This window comes from Cottoperca gobio, chromosome 22 (genome assembly GCF_900634415.1).
Source record: "Cottoperca gobio chromosome 22, fCotGob3.1, whole genome shotgun sequence".
Lineage (NCBI taxonomy): Eukaryota > Metazoa > Chordata > Actinopteri > Perciformes > Bovichtidae > Cottoperca > Cottoperca gobio.
Window position 1 is genome coordinate 18792542 of NC_041376.1, and position 18920 is coordinate 18811461.

The 18920-nt window shown below is 41.4% G+C and overlaps 1 protein-coding gene across 1 annotated transcript in view; it reads left to right on the forward strand.

Annotated features, from left to right (window-relative positions):
• The first annotated feature begins 9970 nt into the window (after positions 1-9970).
• Positions 9971-18920, forward strand: part of kiaa1109 (KIAA1109 ortholog) — an 84217-nt gene continuing 75267 nt past the window's right edge. Inside the window, 7 exon segments of the mRNA XM_029459954.1 lie at positions 9971-10105; positions 13635-13770; positions 14848-14964; positions 16233-16311; positions 16395-16459; positions 17482-17656; positions 18086-18167. Of these exon segments, the coding sequence (XP_029315814.1) occupies positions 13665-13770; positions 14848-14964; positions 16233-16311; positions 16395-16459; positions 17482-17656; positions 18086-18167 (624 nt within the window). The 5' untranslated portion in view covers positions 9971-10105; positions 13635-13664.

Here is an 18920-nt window from a genome sequence, read left to right on the forward strand (position 1 = left end):
TTGCTTCCTTTCCTTTGACTTTTATTTATCATTTTTTTTAACTGTGATCTTTCGTCTACTTGTGCAGACAGAGGGATAAACGATAAAGACTAACAACACGATTAATTTGACACTGTTTTAAATGGATTTAGTGTAATTTAGAGCCGTCAGTCTACAGCCATGCTGGCAGCTCTTTGTGGCACTGCAGTGCTTAGAGCTTCATGCTGCTGACAGCAGGTCTAATGTTTACCATGTTCACATCTTAGCTTAGCGTTTATCATGCAAACATTTCCTGATTGGCACCAAACACAAAGGGAAGCTGAGGCTGACGGGAATGTCAATAGTTCTGCAGGTATTTGGCCACACACAAGTACCGGATGAAAATGTGTTTTGACCTGATGATGCAGCTAGATTAAAAGTCAGGGGATATGAATTACTACCAGATGCATGACAATCCATCCAATGCCTGTGTTGTGTTTGTGTTCATAACACTAATGATACAAAAGTCCTTCAGCACAGCACCAGTCCTTGAAGGAGTCATACAGTGCCCATTTAACATCAGACCTGGAGATAAAATAAAAGTCCCTGTGGCACAAGCAAAGCAGAAACAAGATCCCACTCCTCCCATCTGTATGTTAAGTCCTTTAAAACGGGATATTCTTTATATTAATTAAACATTAAATGTATACATCCAAAGGCTCTTATGACAGGTTTACTGCTTTTATAAAATTCAGGTTGAACTTTTCCAGTTAAAGTTCAAATAAAAGGACGAGAGAAGGAAGAGGGCAAATGCTGGCTTGGAGATATTGGATAAACAAGACATGTCCCCCGGGAGGCGATGTCATATATATTCAGGTGTAGGTATTACATGGCCACTCTGTTGTTTGATTATCTCTCTCCACAAAGGCAGACCTAGATGGCAGGCAGACATTGCATGGATAAAGGTATATTGAAATATTTCTCTAAATAATTGAATACTTTGACCAGCTGGTGGAGGAAAAGTCAATGGATTTCCGATAAAGTGGTGGAATGACCAAGGGACTTAGAACAAAAGAAGATTAGAGTTGAGTGAAACCAGTGAGCAAAAACAATTATTTCTTAGTTTGAATCATTACACATGCAGGGTAGTTATCTCAGTAGTGGTTAGATAGATGGACATACAGACTAATTGACTTCTATTGTCCAATTTGTCCAAGTACAGCAAAGGCACATACAATACTCATAACACAACACAAGATTAAATAATACAAATATACAGAAGCCTATACAATTGTGAAAATGGACATGTAGCAAAAAATAAGTTAGATAAATAATAAAAAGAGAGCACATAAAATAAGAAGTGTTCCGTAATGCAGTCATTCTGATGCACGTACGGCAGAGGGAATAAAAGACTCCTTATATATTCCAGCTTTCCCTTGGGACCCTTCATTGGGAGGATGTTACTGGCCAGACACCACTCCTGATGTACAGTGGCCTGAGTAAAACAAGCCTCTTCATATACGGCGTTGTCTTTCAGGAGAAGACCTACAAGGACCGTGTCGTCAGCATATTTGAACAGCTTGACATTACAGCTGTGGACATTTACAGTCATTTCATTGGTGTAAATGGAAAACAGCAGCTTACTTGAGTAACCCCATTCATAAAAAAACTCACTGAGGGCAATCATTTACAAAGCTTCTGATTCAGTGAACTATTGAAGTTCATATAAAAAGTTGTTCTAAAGGAGTGTTAAAAGCAGAGCAACTGGTCTAAAATCTTCACAAGTTGTTGCTCCAGAGACTTCAGGCACAGATCTTAGTTCCATACAACCATCAAGAAGAGTCTGAAACAACGGAGTGACAGCCCCTCTAAGCTGGAGAGAGTATATTTTAAGAACCCTTCCTCTCAGATCGTCAGGTCCTGGGGCTTTGTTGGGTCTGGTTTTGGAGAGACACCAGGCTATTTTCTCTCAGATCGCTGGATAGGTTTAAATCTATCTGTTGGCATGTAAAACTGTATTCTTGGGTCTCTCGCGTCACGCCTTCCAGAGTAGATGTTGAGGTCATTAACACATTTACCACAGTCTGCATTATTCACATACATTTTTCTTTCCCCTGCCCCTCATCACAATGAGCCCATATCAAACGTTCTTTGCATTGCCTGCACAGAATCTTTGCTCAACTTTGTTCTCAAAATCTGTTTTTGCTGTAAAACCTTTGCGTCTAAATTCCTTTTCACTCTCCTTTACTAAATCAATTTAACCTCTCCAAAAGGCAACCATTTTGTCATTTGTCATTGACATTTTTTTAATCAATATGCTGAAATTTGCCTTAAGGGACAAACTCATTGTCGCTTGGAGTGCTAGCCCCCTGTAAGTGGAATTGATGTGCGTCCTCTCTGGGCCCTCTTAGAATCACCACCTACTTTTAGTGATGGAACTCTTACGCAAACATCTCTACTGGCAAGATCTTTTTTGGCTGACCAACAACCAAGACTGTACTTGTTAAGGTTAATGGAACTGAGTGTGCCAAATATGCTTTATATTTTGCCTTTTACTGCAGAAGGTTATGAGACATTCAGTACTTTACTTCCCGATGTAAAGTATTTGATAAATCAAGTTATAGGATCTGGCAAAGTGTTGTGTGAGTCATAGTAGAAGTGGATGTCCTGTTGAGACCAAGTGGAGGTGTGCAGTATGCATTGAAAGCAGCGTTGGGCTTTAATAAACCCTGAGAGCACACCATATATCAGATCAATCAGTCAGATACACACCATCAGGCCCGTTTGGGAGCTTGCTAAATACCTTTTTTATGATGTATCTGAAACGTCAAACAGCATTTTAATAGCATTGGTCTTTGGGGTTCAGACAGTATTGCATTTGAAAAGAACAGTGGATTTATCAGTGAGGTGGAAATAACTTTAACTGAGGCATTTCATGAACTGTGAAGTCCTTCACAACCTCACTGCAGTTTCCCTGATATGTGGTTATCCATAAATGATATATGTGAAGAAACTGCTTTCTCTAAAACCACTGGATGAAGAAACCCCCCGCAGTTTGGATATTGCAATCTATCTATAATTGCCTTAAACTAGACAATTATAATAAGGTGTCCTCTAGAGGGCCTTGAACTGTTGCATATTTAAAACAGGAGTGGAATGAGACAAAAGTGAAGGAGTTGTCAATTACTAATAGAATATCTGTAGTGACTGTATCAAGGACCTCCTTAGTTGAAATAACATTTACAAGATGGGAAAAAAATTCATGTGAGGTACGGTTTATTTTAAAGCCACTGCCAAAATAGGTTGGTCTTGAGGGGAAGGCTTGATTGGCAGGGAAAAGCTCTGAGCTGGATGTTTGGAGCCTTTCCAGTAAAACGACTCCTGCTTGTTCTTTAGGGAGGCTTTGTTGTTGCCTCTAACATTAAATAGTAGCCTAGAATTCTGGCAATTCTTAGACATGAAACAGAAGTTGATGTTGTAACCTTAAATGTTTCTGGTGGTTTGACATTAGATTGTACAATAGTAACTGTATTTGTTTTTGTAACAAATGTCTTTTATAAAAATAAAGCTTTTATGAAAACACCGAATGAAAAAATTGATACTAAATGAAGAGCCATTTGGGAGCTGTAAGAGCCAAAAGAGCTGAATCTTTGAAAAGAGCCGGACTGTCACAGTATGTCTCAGGAGAGGACCCTGATGATGATGATGATGATGATGATGATGATGATGATGATGATGATGATGATGATGATGATGATGATTTTAACCTAAAAGAGAGCTTTATTAACAAAAGCTAATAAACATACAGAAATACAAAGTAACAAAATAACAAACCAATCAGAGAAAGACACGGGGTAGAGCAGGACACGAGCAGGACACGAGCAGGACACGAGCAGGACACGAGGAAGACACGAGGAAGACACGAGGTAACATCAATGACAGAGGTTACACTTAGATGACGAACTGACAAGGAACACTGGGACAGACAGGGATATATACACACAGACACTAAACGAGGGAATGAGACACAGCTGGGAGAGAAAGGCAAATACACAGGAGGAAACTAATTAAGGGAACGAGACACACCTGGGGGAGAAAGGCAAGAGGCGGGGCAGGAAGCCGCTCTGGAGGACAGCGAGGCAGACGGGACCGCTCTGGAGGCCGTGCTGGAGGCGGGCGGAGAGGCCTGGCGGGATGCGGGCAGAGCCAATCGGAAGTCCGGCAGAGAGGCTGGGCTAGAAGTTGGAGAGGCTGGGCTGGAAGCGGGCGGAGCCGCTCCGGAGGCCAGGCTGGAAGCCGGCGGTGAGGCCGGGCTGGAAGCCGGAGGTGAGGCCGGGCTGGAGGCGGATGGAGCCGGTCAGGAGGCCGGGCTGGAGGCGGTCGGAGCCGCTCAGGAGGCCGGGCTTGGGAAGGGACCTTGAGATGAGAGGGGAGCGAAGGGACCACGAAAGGAGAGGGGAGCGAAGGGACATCGAGAGGACAGGGTAGCGAAGGGACATCGAGAGGACAGGGTAGCGAAGGGACATCGAGAGAAGAGGGGAGAGGTGAGCGAAGGGACCTCCGGGGTCTGGGGAGACGAAGGGAGCACAGGGGCTGGGGTCTCGAGGGACAGAGGGAGCGCAGGGGCTGGTGTCTCGAGGGACAGAGGGAGCGCAGGGGCTGGTGTCTCGAGGGACAGAGGGAGCGCAGGGGCTGGGGTCTCGAGGGACAGAGGGAGCACAGGGGCTGTTGTCTCCAGGGACAGAGGGAGCACAGGGGCTGCGTTCTCCTGGCCTATCGAGACCTCAGTCCCTGCGTTCTCCTGGTTCCTCGAGACCCCAGGAGAACACAGGGACTGAGGTCTCGAGGGGCCAGGAGAACTCAGGGACTGGGATCTCGAGGAACCAGGAAAACGCAGGGACTGGGGTCTCGAGGGGCCGCAGGAGCAGAGTTGCAGTCTCGAGAGGTGGCTGGGGAACAGCTGGAGTCTCGAGAGGTCCGGTGGCTGGGGAACAGCTGGAGTCTCGAGAGGTCCGGCAGCAGGAACGGAGGTCTACGGAGGTCCGGCAGCAAGAACGGAGGTCTGCGGAGGTCCGGCAGCAGGAACGGAGGTCTGCGAAGGTCCGACAGCGGGAACTGGAGGCTGTCGTGGTCCGACACCGGGAACGGTGAACTGGGAGCCGGAATGTCGGTGGCTAGCACGGCCAAATCTCCTCATCAGAGAACTGGAAGCCTTTTGCGCACTCAGAGGTCCTTCCCGGGCTAGGCAGGTACCCAGGAATGGGTCAGGTGCTGGAGCAGAAGGAACGGTGAGCTGGCAAGCTGACTGGAAGGCAGACTGATCTGCGAGGTTGAGGAAATCCCTGATCCCTCAACCAAGGCCTTTCAGCCATCTCCCCATGGGCCTGTCGAAGAAGAACTTGTTTGTCCTTTCTACAGGCGGCTTCCTTCCATTTGTCACTGTCACTGTATGAGATCACGGGTACAAGCGGCCGAAATGGGTTTTCTCAGACGGGTGGCTGGCGTCTCCCTTAGAGATAGGGTGAGAAGCTCAGCCATCCGTGAGAGACTCGGAGTAGAGCCGCTGCTCCTTTACGTTGAAAGGAGCCAGTTGAGGTGGTTCGGGCATCTAGTAAGGATGCCACCTGGGCGCCTCCCTAGGGAGGTGTTCCAGGCACATCCAGCTGGGAGGAGACCCCGGGGAAAACCCAGATTATATCTCCTCACTGGCCTGGGAACGCCTCAGGATCCCCCAGTCGGAGCTGGAGGATGTGGCCCGGAGAAGGGAAGATTGTGGTTCCTTACTGGAGCTGCTGTCCCCGCGACCCGATCCCGGATAAGCGGTAGACGATGGATGGACTGTATGTCTCAGGAGAGGACCCAATTGCAGGACGCAGATGATGATTTTAACCAAAAAGAGAGCATTATAAACAAAAGCTAATAAACATACAGAAATACAAAGTAACAAAATAACAAACCAATCAGAGAAAGACACGGGGTAGAGACGAGCAGGACACAAGCAGGACACGAGCATGACAGGTGGAAGACACGAGGAAGACACGAGGAAGACACGAGGTAACATCAATAACAGGGGTGACACTTAGATGACGAACTGACAAGGAACACCGCGACAGACAGGGATATATACACACAGACACTAAACGAGGGAACGAGACACAGCTGGGAGAGAAAGGCAAATACACAGGAGGAAACTAATGAAGGGAACGAGACACACCTCGGGGAGAAAGGCAAGAAACACAAGGGCAGGAAGTAATACCAGACATGACACAAGGGGAAGGGAACATTTCAAAATGAAACCGGAAACAGAAACCTAGCTCATAACATGGACCTCCCATCACTATTATGAATGGTGTGACTCGTTACCATGGGAACCTAAATGAAAACTTGCAAGCCATGATTGATCACTGGAGAGATGCTGTAATCAGTCAGGAACATACCAATCATGGTATTGTTTTTGTAGTGCGCGATTATTTATACTTATTTACTAAAAATATTGAAGGCTTGAACACTGCTTTGTCTCATTTGTCCCGGGTTGAATGTACCTCGGGTTGAATGTACCCCTCTGATAAAACACTTGGCCCCAGCCAGGCCCCCCCAGTGATATTGGTCTAGAACCACCACTGCAAGTATTGTCCTTTTTCCTCCTGCACCACCATCAAATGTGAAATATCTTCCTAAATGGAATAGCACAAAATATTGAACATTCATGGTTGCCAGAGGATGAATCGTTATGACCCTAGGGATCTCTCAATTTTTCTTGAGGTTGACATTTTTGATTTTCATTGACATTTCTCAACATCTATTCTCAGACAGATTGTCATGAAATTTGGTACAGACATTCCTTCCCCCCTCAAGATGAATTCTAATAAGTTTGATCCCCTGACATTTCAGCCAGTGCTTTGATCAGTTCAGAATTGTCACTGTCCAGCACTGATGACATTCCCATCAGCCTCTACATACTTGTTTAGTCATTGGGAAATGGTAGCATGCTAAAGTAAGATGCTGAACATGGTAATTATACCTGCTAAACATCAGTATGTTAGTCATTGTGAGCATGTTTCCATGTTAGCATCGGCATTAAGCTCAAAACCAAAATACTGATTGAGCTGCTATGGCTGTAGAATTTTAAATGTCCAAAGTTTAAGAATGAGCTTGGCAGCAAATGATATGTATCCAAAATAAATGTATGTATTCAAATAAAGCAAATAATATTATTTGCAGGTATTTAACCAAAGAATATTCAAGGGATGTTGGGACGATTTACAAAACTAATATACACAAATAATAAAATGGTAGGAAAATAAAGAGTGATTGTTATAAATCTTTTATAATTAAATACTTCACCACTCCCAATAAACAGTATTAGTCTAATGGAAATCAGGAAATGTGTTGTGAAACACGAAAGAAAAAAAGAACACGAAAAAAAGTTAATAAAAACTCTTAAATCTGTCGGACAACAACCTTAAATAATTCCTGCAACTCTAATAGGGCCTTCGCCGACTGAATGCTCGGTTCAGTGCTCGGGCCCTAATTAAGATTCAAACTAAAATATCTACAACAACAGAATTTGCAACAGGCTGAATATAAAGTGTTGATTGTGTTTGTCTACCAGTCTACACATTACACTTTTTGTTTCAATATAATGGCAGGAAAGAACACTAATACATTAACACATCCTATATACTAATTGTAGTATAAAGGATAGGCTCTATTTGGCAATGCAATGTCAGTAGACAATACATTTTGTATGTGTAGCCTACTAGAAACATGTGGGAAACGGACCAGCACTGCATTTCACTGCTTCACGACTGAATCTGTAGCCTATAATACACTACTGGCTAGAGCAGAGGTCGGGAACCTTTTTGGCTGGGAGAGCCATAAAAGCCAAATATTTTTTAATGTATTTCCTTGAGAGCCATATATATAAAAAAATTTTTAATGCAACTTTATGGGTGCATTTTTTAAGTATAACACGTCTCCGAGTACTAAAAGTGCTATCAGTGTTTCATTGAACAGGTGCTCTTTTATTAAATAAACTAAACGCTTATGTTATTTATCTCAGTTATGTGGACGTTTCACTGCACGGGTGTCAAATTCAAGGCAATTATATCCGGCCCACGAGAAAATATATGTCTATCATAACTGGCCCGCCGGTTTTGGTAATTCAATCAATGCATGGCACAACCACGGGAAATACAGATTTGAGGAAGTATCTAAATGTGTGAGAAATGAAACTGCCCCGGGACAAACTGATGGGACTGACGACAGATGGAACGCCTGCGATGTGATGAAAAGAGCAGATTAGTGGGCAGGATGCGGGAGAAGATGCAGCGGGAGACCTGTGCAGGTGAGCTGACGGTGTATCACTGCATCATACACCAGGAAGCGCTGTGTTGTAAAGCTCTGGAGATGGAACATGTAATAAGCACCGTAACACAGGCAGGAAACTTTATAAGAGCCAATTTAAGTCTTTTCTGGCTGAGCCGAGGGAAAGTGCTGAATAGATTTTTCGAGTTGTGTGAGGAAATCTGTCAGCTTTTGGAAAGCAAAGGGAAAGACACCACAGATCTCTGCGACGAAAAGTGTCGATGTGAGCTGACCTTTTTGTGCGACATAACCAAGCTTCAAGCTCCAAGCTCCAGCTTCAGGGCCGTGTGATCACGGACATGTATGATGCCAGGCTGCCTGTGGGAGACTCGGATGCAGAAGGAAACTATGGTCACTACGTGTTTCCAAACACTGACAAACCATCTTCACCGCTGTGTTCCCGACTACACATTCTGCTGATAAACTGAGCTAAATTGCTGACTTTGCAGCTCAGAAATTAACTGCTCAGCAATCTGTTTGCAGTTGACGTGGAAACAGCACCTGTGAACATCCAAATGGAGCTGATTGACCTCCAGTGTAATGACACACTCAAGGCAAAGTGTGACTCTGTGGTTGCTGCACAGTTTCCAAGCTTCATCCCCGAAACGATACCCCAACCCTCCTTCACGCCTTCCAGATGCTCTGCATGTTTAGAAGCACACACCTGTGTGAGCAGCTTTTCTCTGTGATGAAGATGAACAAAAACCCACACAGGAGTCGCCTCACTGATGCTCACCTTCACTCACTGAGAGTTTCCACAGAACCCCAAACATTAAACTGGCAGCTCAGAAAAGATTCCAAACATCTGGCTCTGACACATACTAGGAGGATGTAGCCTACCTAAATATGTTCCATATCTATTTGCACTTAATGTGGACCGTGTTTGGCACTTGACGTAGTCCCAGTTTTTCATGTTCGCCCTCTCTGTGATTGAGTTTGACACCGCTGCTAAATGTTTTACTTTAAAATGACACAGTATAATTATTTATTACTTTGTCTGCGAGCCATAGGTTCCCGACTCCTGGGCTAGAGGCTCTTGGTTTACAGAGATGGATTGAGATGTAAATCATATTCACTGTATAAGAAAAATATTTTAGTGTGTGAAATATAGTCCACATTAAATATTGAACCCCCTCTAGTTAATGCAGAAATCTAAATAAGAGCTATTCACTTTTCTTTATGCTTTCAGTTTAACACCATGAAAAATACCAGGTTAATAAACCACCTTTACTTCTTTGTTCATTGCTTTAAAAAATATATATATATTTAATATGTATTCTTTTTCTTTTTCTAAAGTTTTCTTTTCAAATGTGTTTGTGCATACATACTTTGAATTGTATTAGGAATACAGTCATTTTTGCATTAATTTGATATAATTCTGCTGTTTTTGGATATTATACCCTGGAAAACTTTAATAAACAGATCATTACAAACGTCTGAATCCTGTTGATGCTGCTGCGGATGTACCAATACAGTACTGCTCAAATCCCACTACTATAAAAACATTGATATTGATTGGCAGAAAGAACTGTCAGTCAACTGTGTGTGGGGCCTCGCTCACTCTTTTCTCTAATTGGTCAGCCTCTTACTTGCCATTTTTCCTATTGGTCAATGATATGACCGCCCTCAACAGAACAGGAAGAGATGTTAACTGGCCGCCTGCCAGGTAAATATTCAACAGAAGATGCTAGCTATGCTCATGTCTGACACGACAAAAGGACGACAACTCCTGAATAACTGGAGCAAAGATGAAACCACATGCTTTACCGAGGACATTAAGGTATTTTACGATTGCCAAGTAACTTGCTTTCACAGTTTGAAAAATTAGAAGTTATAGGGTGCGGCCTGCTGTCATTAGCTTGCTAGCCAACCTCAGTGCTAGCGTTATGATATTTAGCGGTTAGCTTCATAACTGTATTATCTACAAACTAAAATGTCATTCGTTAAGAGGCTTTCCGGCTACACTGGTCGGGCCACCAGCCTATTGTATTAACGTTACAAATGCCAATAAATTAAACCCTTTAGGCATCAGATCGTTTGTGTTGCTAATACTGAGGATAATGCTCAGGAAATAACTGGGATTAGCAAGCTAACGTTAGGTGTATGGTTAGTGTCAGGTATGGCTCTGGGCTCCATATTACATCTAAAGTCAAGTGAATTATTAATTTAGCAATCGGTATACTCCTGGCCATGTTGAACTTTAGCTAAACAGACAGGGTTATATCAAGATAGAAAATCGTGGCAATGATAGCTCTACCAGTTCAATATGTAAACAAAGCCAAAAGACAGTCAAGTACCCTCAATATAAACTGTTTTCCTTTCTTTTGTCATCCTCATCGTCCTTGTGTTTAACGTTAAGCAACAAGCAACAACTAATGTGCATTATGTGACCGCCCTTGAATTAAATGTTGAATGTGGCTTAACTGCTGCTTTGTGAAACACCTTTTGAGCCGAATAAGCTTCTCCAGGAATTCTGACGGTCTCTCGTGTCATATTGAACAAGGCGTGTATTTTGCTGGTCAGATTAAGACCATGGTTTTCAGTGCAGTTTGGCGCGATGAGGAGGGTCAAATCTGACAGACAGATTTTCTACAGACTAGTGCATCAATGTAGTTCTACTCTGTTGTTTTGCACATGGGTACTGAACATCACTACATGTCTTGATAGTTTATGTTCCTGTGAAATTATTTGTGAGCAAGCAAATTCCCTAGCAAAATTGATTATTATTTTATTAGACTATTAATAAGCATAGGTAATCCAAGTGAGTGTATGCTTCTGTGTCCCCTGTTATGTCTGCAACAATGATATACACAGGTACTTCACAAAACTGTCCTCCTTTAGGTTTGTTGTTTTGTGGCTGCATTTGGTCTGCTGTTTACAATATCTGTCGGGAGAGTGGATAACATGAGAAACTTTGGGAACTGCTGTCAAAGCTAACTAAACATTGATATGTAACTGGTTTAGCTGACCTAATTACCCTCCTTTTAAAACCAAAACTGAAAACACTCAATTAATATGTGATGAGTCACTGACAACACCTATCTTTCTGGGATGACCGCATACTCTGCTCATACCTCTTAACTTATGTCAGAGGGTAATATTCAAAACCTAAAGCTGCCTGACGGGAATATCTGTGCTTGTGATTTCAGAAACTCATACTACCACTGCTTTAGTTCTTTTAAAGATATAATATGTGACATTTCCACATTTAAATGTCCAACAAGGACGAGACGAATGTTATATATTTTGTTGAGTTGTATATTTACATTATCCCAAATATTAGAGAAATCCGTCATTTTAATTATGTTAACGTAATTTCATTTGAGCGTTGTGGTTTCCTTCTAAGAGCTGTCATAAATTGACTTTTTATGCAATTTTAAGCCACATCTTTACAGAACACTTTTTTAGATTTTGGTTGTTTTCAACCATATATGGTCAATTTTAATCGGATGAAGAATTTTAGTCACCGGACGTCTGGATCTAAATTATTATTATGGAGAAACACTATTTTTAAGAATCAAACTGCTTTATTTGGTGTTTTTACCATTTTTAATCGTCAGGTTTGTTTGTTTGTTTTGGAAAGGAGGAAACTTCTGCGGATAATTCAGCTGCTGGTAAAAACCTCCTGAATGTCTGGATCTCAAGTTATCAGAGAAACAAGTTTGGTAGACGTTAGCGTAGACGTTCGTTTTTAATTTTAAACTGCTTTATTCCTAGTTTTTACCGGTTTCAACAATCAGTCTTTTGTTTTGATCGAGAGACCCCAAGTGGCAGAGAGTTTTGTATTGTGCGTTTAAGTAAAGTTTACCACCTTAATGAGCATTTGCCTCCTGCCAAATTTGACATGGTAAACAAACCCAACAGCCAGATTTGGATCAGCATCTGATTGTCAAGCTCGTGTCAAGCGCCCTGTGAGATCTAGATCTTCTGTTAAATTACAGAAGGTCCAATTTAACAGATTATCATATTTTGCGTCTCTTAAAATATTTGTCTGTGTTTTCTGTAAGAAAGATTGCTGCGTTCGGTTACATCTCAGTGGTTTTACAGCCAACGTCATTTGTGGATTAGATGAGGATTTGTGTTTGTGTGCGTAACAGTATTCAAGCTTTTGAATCCTAAGCATGGGATCACCACACACACACACACACACACACACACACACATACACACAATATTTTTCCACACACACATATATATATATATATATATATATATATATATATATATATATATATATATATATATATATATATATATATATATATATATATATATATATATATATATATATATATATATATATATATATATATATATATATATATATATATATATAATTTTGTATACGCCACACAAATATAAAATAATCCACATATAGTCACAGCCTATGTCCTCATGACTTGCAAAGTAGGTGCACACATACCGTAGCTAATTATATCACCTGTGGTGTTACGGTTAGCAAGCTTTTTTTTCTTTGTTTCTTTTATAAAGTTCTCCCGTGCTCAGCTCTTGAGAATGTTTGGTACTATACCAAGGTTTTGAATCTATCTAAAAACTGAACGATACAGATATGCTAAGATAACTTTTCCTTTTTTTTTTTTATGATTATGTTGGCACCATTTGCAAAATGATTTGTCTGTGCACATAACTGAGCCCTCAGCGTGTAGACCGGATCTACTGGTTCTATATCTTGAATACGTCAGAATGAAATCTTAGTTTTATTTTCTACTGAACCTCGACATGTGTGAGAGCAGCAGTTTTGAGTAACATTATTTAGTTTTATTTAAAGGATTATTCACATTAAATATATAGAATTTATGATTTAATGTCCTATAGTGTAATATAGGCTAATGTAATGAGAATAACCTTTTACTTTTGTAGATACTTTGCACCAAATATAGCTAATGTCATTTGTTAATTGTTAGTTGCATCTGGCATTTTGTAAACTAAAGAAATTGTTTAAATTTATTTGCGTCTTTAATTAGAACAATTGGCTTAATTATTTGTTATAGTGTCATCACATTTACAGTGAAATTATTCTACATTTTGTGGTAAATAGTTTTAGGTTAATAACGTTTTTATTTGCATGCCTTACAATTCCATCTGCCACCATGTTTTATTTAAGAAAGAAGTTTCAGGGTAACTGTCTCTTCCTGTAAAATGTAAGCAGCACCCGTAGTTTTAATAAAATGTTTCAAATGAGCTACACCTTTATAGTAAAGCTTGTGTCTCTTTAGCTTTCTCTGCTGTCGTGCTAATGTCTTTTTGTTCCTGTGCCGTGGAAGTAACCTGACATTTGGCGGCTTTAGTTTTAGGTATCAGACTGAGAGCCTGTAGCCATGGATGGGCATGTTGCCAAAAACAATGAAAGCACTTTCCCCAGCTTCGTGGACCTGGATGACTTTCTTAACAAGCACAACTCGAACTTCATCTGGCTCCTCGTTGGTGAGTTCTCTGCATCTGCACTGTGGGGGAAGTATATACATGTGTCACATTTAAAGTGCAGACTGTCACAACTAATTCAAGCTGCAGTTTCATAGAAGATGTTCCTGTTTTCCTTCCTTCGCTCTCTAAACTATTCTGGAACATTGCTACTGCTTTGATTTATTTATGTTTGCTAACATGTTATCCTTAATATCATTCCAGTCCCCCTGACTTTATATGAGCGTGCTGACATAAGTGCACTTCATACTCATTATCTGAGGTATAATTGAACATTGAGGTCATAGTAGAGGCTCATTTGGCGAGGATAAATCCAATAATGTGGTGTCATAAGAAATTATTTGCATTGAGCTGTGCGATATAAAGTATGATGAAAGTTTGTAATATTCCCTAATGTGTTTTTAAAATCTCATTTTGTGAAAGATGTTAATGAGTATTCGCTTTTTAATGCTTCAATCCATCCGACTGTTAATTGTGATTGAATTCAATTAAAGGTGACAAATGATAGTTTGCAATTATTGCGCTCCTGGAAGTTATTGAGCTGCTCGCATAATGAAGCTGCCGTTTGCTCTGTGCGGCTGCAACATCTTCATGCTGAAAAACAAAATAGTCAAAACCTTAAGTGCAGCAAAACCCAGCTGTCGGCCCAGATATGAGACAATAAGCAGCGAACTACATTAATTCCATCTGCAGTGCTAGATTCCTTTAAAGGATGATGAATAATAGGTCTCTAAATCCATCACTGATGAGACTACTTCTACTGTAACGCTGCAGTCCTTTCTCTGTGCTAATAGTCTTTGTCAGGAGACGTAGCATCTGGCACATTGTATCAGGGTTGGTTGAACTTTTTATAAACAAAGATGTAATTCACATGTATAATTAAAGAGTTTGTCTTACCAGAGGCAAAACCAACATTACTGAGCATATTTTAAAACTTTTTTTATTATAACTGTTGTGTTCACAAACATAAATGATGTAGACAAACTATTGCAACATAAAAAAAGAAGAAGTTTATTTTCGTATTCCGTGTCGTAACAAAGCTGACCTTTTTTTTTTTTTTTTCTTTTTTTTGCCTTTCAGCGACCATTCTGTCCTGTGGATGGATCATCTATTTAACTTATTACAACTCTCGCAACATTGGCCTCATCCTCACCCTCATCATCAACAGACTCTACAAGGATGGCTACATTCATATCGGTGAGTTCATCAGCAGCTCTGTCACACAGCGATGAACAGGGAGGAGGGCGGCTGAATATTTTATGATGAGCCGCCTTCTCTCAGTGATCATCTCCAACACCAGATTACATTTCTCTCCATAAATGACACGGAACTTAAAAGCACCTCGAGGCCAAACATCTAAGTGTAACTCTTGGATCATTCTTTAGCGATGGATTAGATTCTCCCAAAAACAAGTCAGGATCAGCTGCTCTGTAATACAATAATATGTCTGAGCATGTCACAGTGATGCTGATGGGAAATGATACATGTTTGTACTTTGCGTCTTTATCAGAGAATTAAGAAATTCACAGCGGAGTGTGTTAACGGGAACCGTCAGCGCAGGCTGCGACTAATTAGCAAGTGCAAGAACGATGACCAAAAGCAGCATTAAAATGTAATGAGGAGGCATGGCTTAGCTAACAGCCTTTTGCCAACACGAGTCACTACAAAGTGAGCAGTCATCCGTGAGCCAGCTAATCTATTTTTAATTTAATTACATTTTTCATTGATTCAAGGTCTAAAGAGGTCATTGCTCGTTGGATGTGGCATTTACAAAACACAAGAAGAGCAAAACCTTCATACCAAACAGCACAGGGTTGCATCCTCAGCAGGTTTGAACGTGCCCCAAGGTGTGTCGGGTCACTGCCAGGCTTGAGTTGAGTAAGTTCCTGCGTACGTTGACAGCGAGGCAGTGACCAAAAACACATTTCCTGGAGGTACAGATCCTGTCATGCAGTCAGTCAGAGGCAAAGTCAGAACTGCCACCAAGGTGTCAGCTGGGAAGATTAAAGTGGAAACACTCAGGTGTTGTCTGTCTCTCGGCGTGCAGTAATTGAAACAGAGAAAGACACGTTATGAGCCTAAAAAGATTAATGATGGGAAATTGTGTTGAGTTTTCTTGCTCATTTTTCTTGCTCAGTGACAGACTCTGACCTACTTGTTGTACAATTAGATCCTAATTAAGATCTTTTTTTTTTTCTCAGCAAGAAGAGAGACAAGGTGATTAAATATCCCAACAACTCCCCTGTTTTCTTTTACCAGGCCTCACACAGCCATCTAATTACATCTTTTGTTTAACATTTTAATTAGGTGGTTTGTTGGCTTGAAGTCACACACCACTGTGATCAAATCCAAATACAGCTTGTACTTGCATAAGGTTCTACAACACTACTGCACTGTTTGTTTATGGAATTGTTACACTTGCACTCTTTTGTGTCTGTAACACAAAATGTGTGAACCCTCCGTAGGCTCCTTCTCCTTCTCTATGCTGTCGGGGAAAGTCATGTTCAGAGACGTCTACTACATCAACCAAGACATGTCCATCAGGTAACCTGACCCGCGCTGCGTTCTCTGCTCCTCCTCTGCTGCTTGATAATCTTAAGATGACTGATTGATATTTCTTTCGACAGGATACAGGATGGCTTCCTCATATTTCGTTGGTGGAAAATGTACAACCCGAAACAGAAACAGCATGGTGAGTAGAGTCCTACTTATAACATAATATTATAATGTTTCACTGAGGAGTTTGTTATCAGTGTCACAAAGTTGGTACCACAGCAACAATAGAGAATTCTGTGAAGTACAGATGCAGCAGCAATGAAGACGCATTGAGTTCATCATCCAGATTGACAATAACCTACATCAAGTGCAAATCATCCATAAACCTCATTTTCACAAAACACATGTCCCAGAATGAATTCACAGGTGTAGCTCTCACATTTCTTGTACACATACAGTTTCCTACTTTCAGCAACTACTATAATGTCATAGTGCAAGTTGCAGCAATATTAAGCTGTATTTAAACAAATGTCTCATCAGCAATTCTTCAGGATTTGCACATTTAATTTGGACACAGCGGCGACGTCTGAACTTGCTGACAGCAGCGCAATATCAAAGAGTTTCTACAGTTTGACAGAACTGCTTAAAACGCAATCAAAATATCTTTATAACACATTTGTTAACTACTAACCTGTAAAATACAGAGCGTGCAGCAGCAGATTGCATCAGAGGAGTGGGTGGAGGTCTCAGCCTCTCTTGTGTAAACAGCCTGCAGGTCAGTCCAAGTTTCACTGACCTTTGTCACGTGACTGTCTCGGCCAAGTTATTCATGGCTTCCTAGAATTCAATGTTTTTTTTCCAGGATCAGTTTTTTGAGCAAACTGTTAACTTTTGGCAAAATTTTAAATGAGACGCGTACAATGAAGGGATTTTGACCTATCACTATTTTAAGTTTAGATTTGGTTACTTTCCTGACCGGAGCGTTCGTCACACATGATTTGTTCAAGAACCGTCTGGGTTTTTGAAAATACAATTTCTGTTTTATACAGTTTCTGGCAATAATAAATAATGTCATTTTATTTAAAAGAAGAAGAAAGAATGCCTTTTTAAATAATAATGATAATAATATAATTTGATATTATAGAATATTGTAAAGAAAAATTAACCAGTTATTAAAGGTGACATTAACATGAGTTTGCTCTCTTCTCTTGTCGCCAGACCCCAAGGCAGAGACCAGGCTTTATGTGACCGTTAACGGCTTTGAGTTTCACGTCTACAATCGCACCGACCTCTACGCCCGACTGCAGGAGACCTTCGGACTGGACCCCACACTCATAACTCTTAAAAAAGATGATGAGAGGGGACGAGAAGATAGAAACAAAACTCTAGAAAGGTACGGCCGAGGCCTCATCAAACAGCTCTTCCTTGTATTTAATGTTGTTTTAGGGAAAAGAACGTGTAATATTATTTTAAGAAATACAAGCTCTTGATTGCTGACTACAGTATCTTGCGTCTGGAGCTGTCTTAACTCAGAATGATAAAAATACCGCTGGGAAAATCTGGCCTATTTTCATTTTTTTAAATAAATAATCCACATATTTGAGCGGTAAACAAAACTGCAAAAAAGCAGGACTCAGCAATTTCCCATCAGAGATGATTGATGAAAGGAGATTTGATGACCAGCAGTTTTTTCTGTCTGTTGTCACCAAATGCATCGGAAGTGTCAGCACAGAGGAGAGCTTTCGTTTCCCCACTAACGGCCAAATGAAATGTAGCTCTATTACATTGTTGTGAGACTGAACCTCTTCTGGTCCCTGTGTAGTGTGAACATCAAAGCAGAGAGTCCAGACCACACGTCATCGTGGCGCTCCCTCATTCCTGTCATCAAAGTGAACATCAGCACCGTAAGTAACCTCACAAATCCAAGAACAACTCTGGAATTTGGTCAGGGTCTAAGAAAGGAAGCATTCTGATGTTTTAAAGTGGGTTGTATGTAAGTACCTCATACAAGCCATCTTTAAAACATCCGCACCATCCGCTCTCTCCTCTCCAACTCTGCTGCTCTGCCAGTCCCGACTGTCAACCCCCAGCCCGGACCTACCCAGCCTCTTTGCCGCTTCACTGACATCCTCGAGAGGTTGAGGCCATCATCAAAAAGATGAAACCCTCCACCTGTGCCCTGGACCCCTTTCCCACAGTCCTGGTCAAATCTAACATTTGTGCCATAAGTCCCCTCATCACTACAGTGATAAACCACTCCCTCCAGTCTGGTCATGTTCCATCCCCTTTAAAAACTGCTGTCATCAAACCACTCCTCAAAAAACCCACCTTAGACCCAGATGTCCTTGCCAACTACAGACCCATCTCAACCAGCCATTTCTATCCAAGGTGCTGGGAAAAGTAGTTGCCACTCAGATTCAGGACCATCTCAACTTCAAAAACCTCTTTGAAAAGTTCCAGTCTGGTTTTCGCCCTGGCCACAGTACAGAAACTGCCCTGGTTAGGGTCACCAACGATCTGCTGATGACAGCTGACGCCGGATCTCCATCTCTCCTCATCCTCCTTGATCTAACTGCAGCATTTGATACCGTCTTCACTCCACAATCGGACTCTCTCACTCGGCCCTAAACTGGTTCACCTCATATCTCACTGGGAGG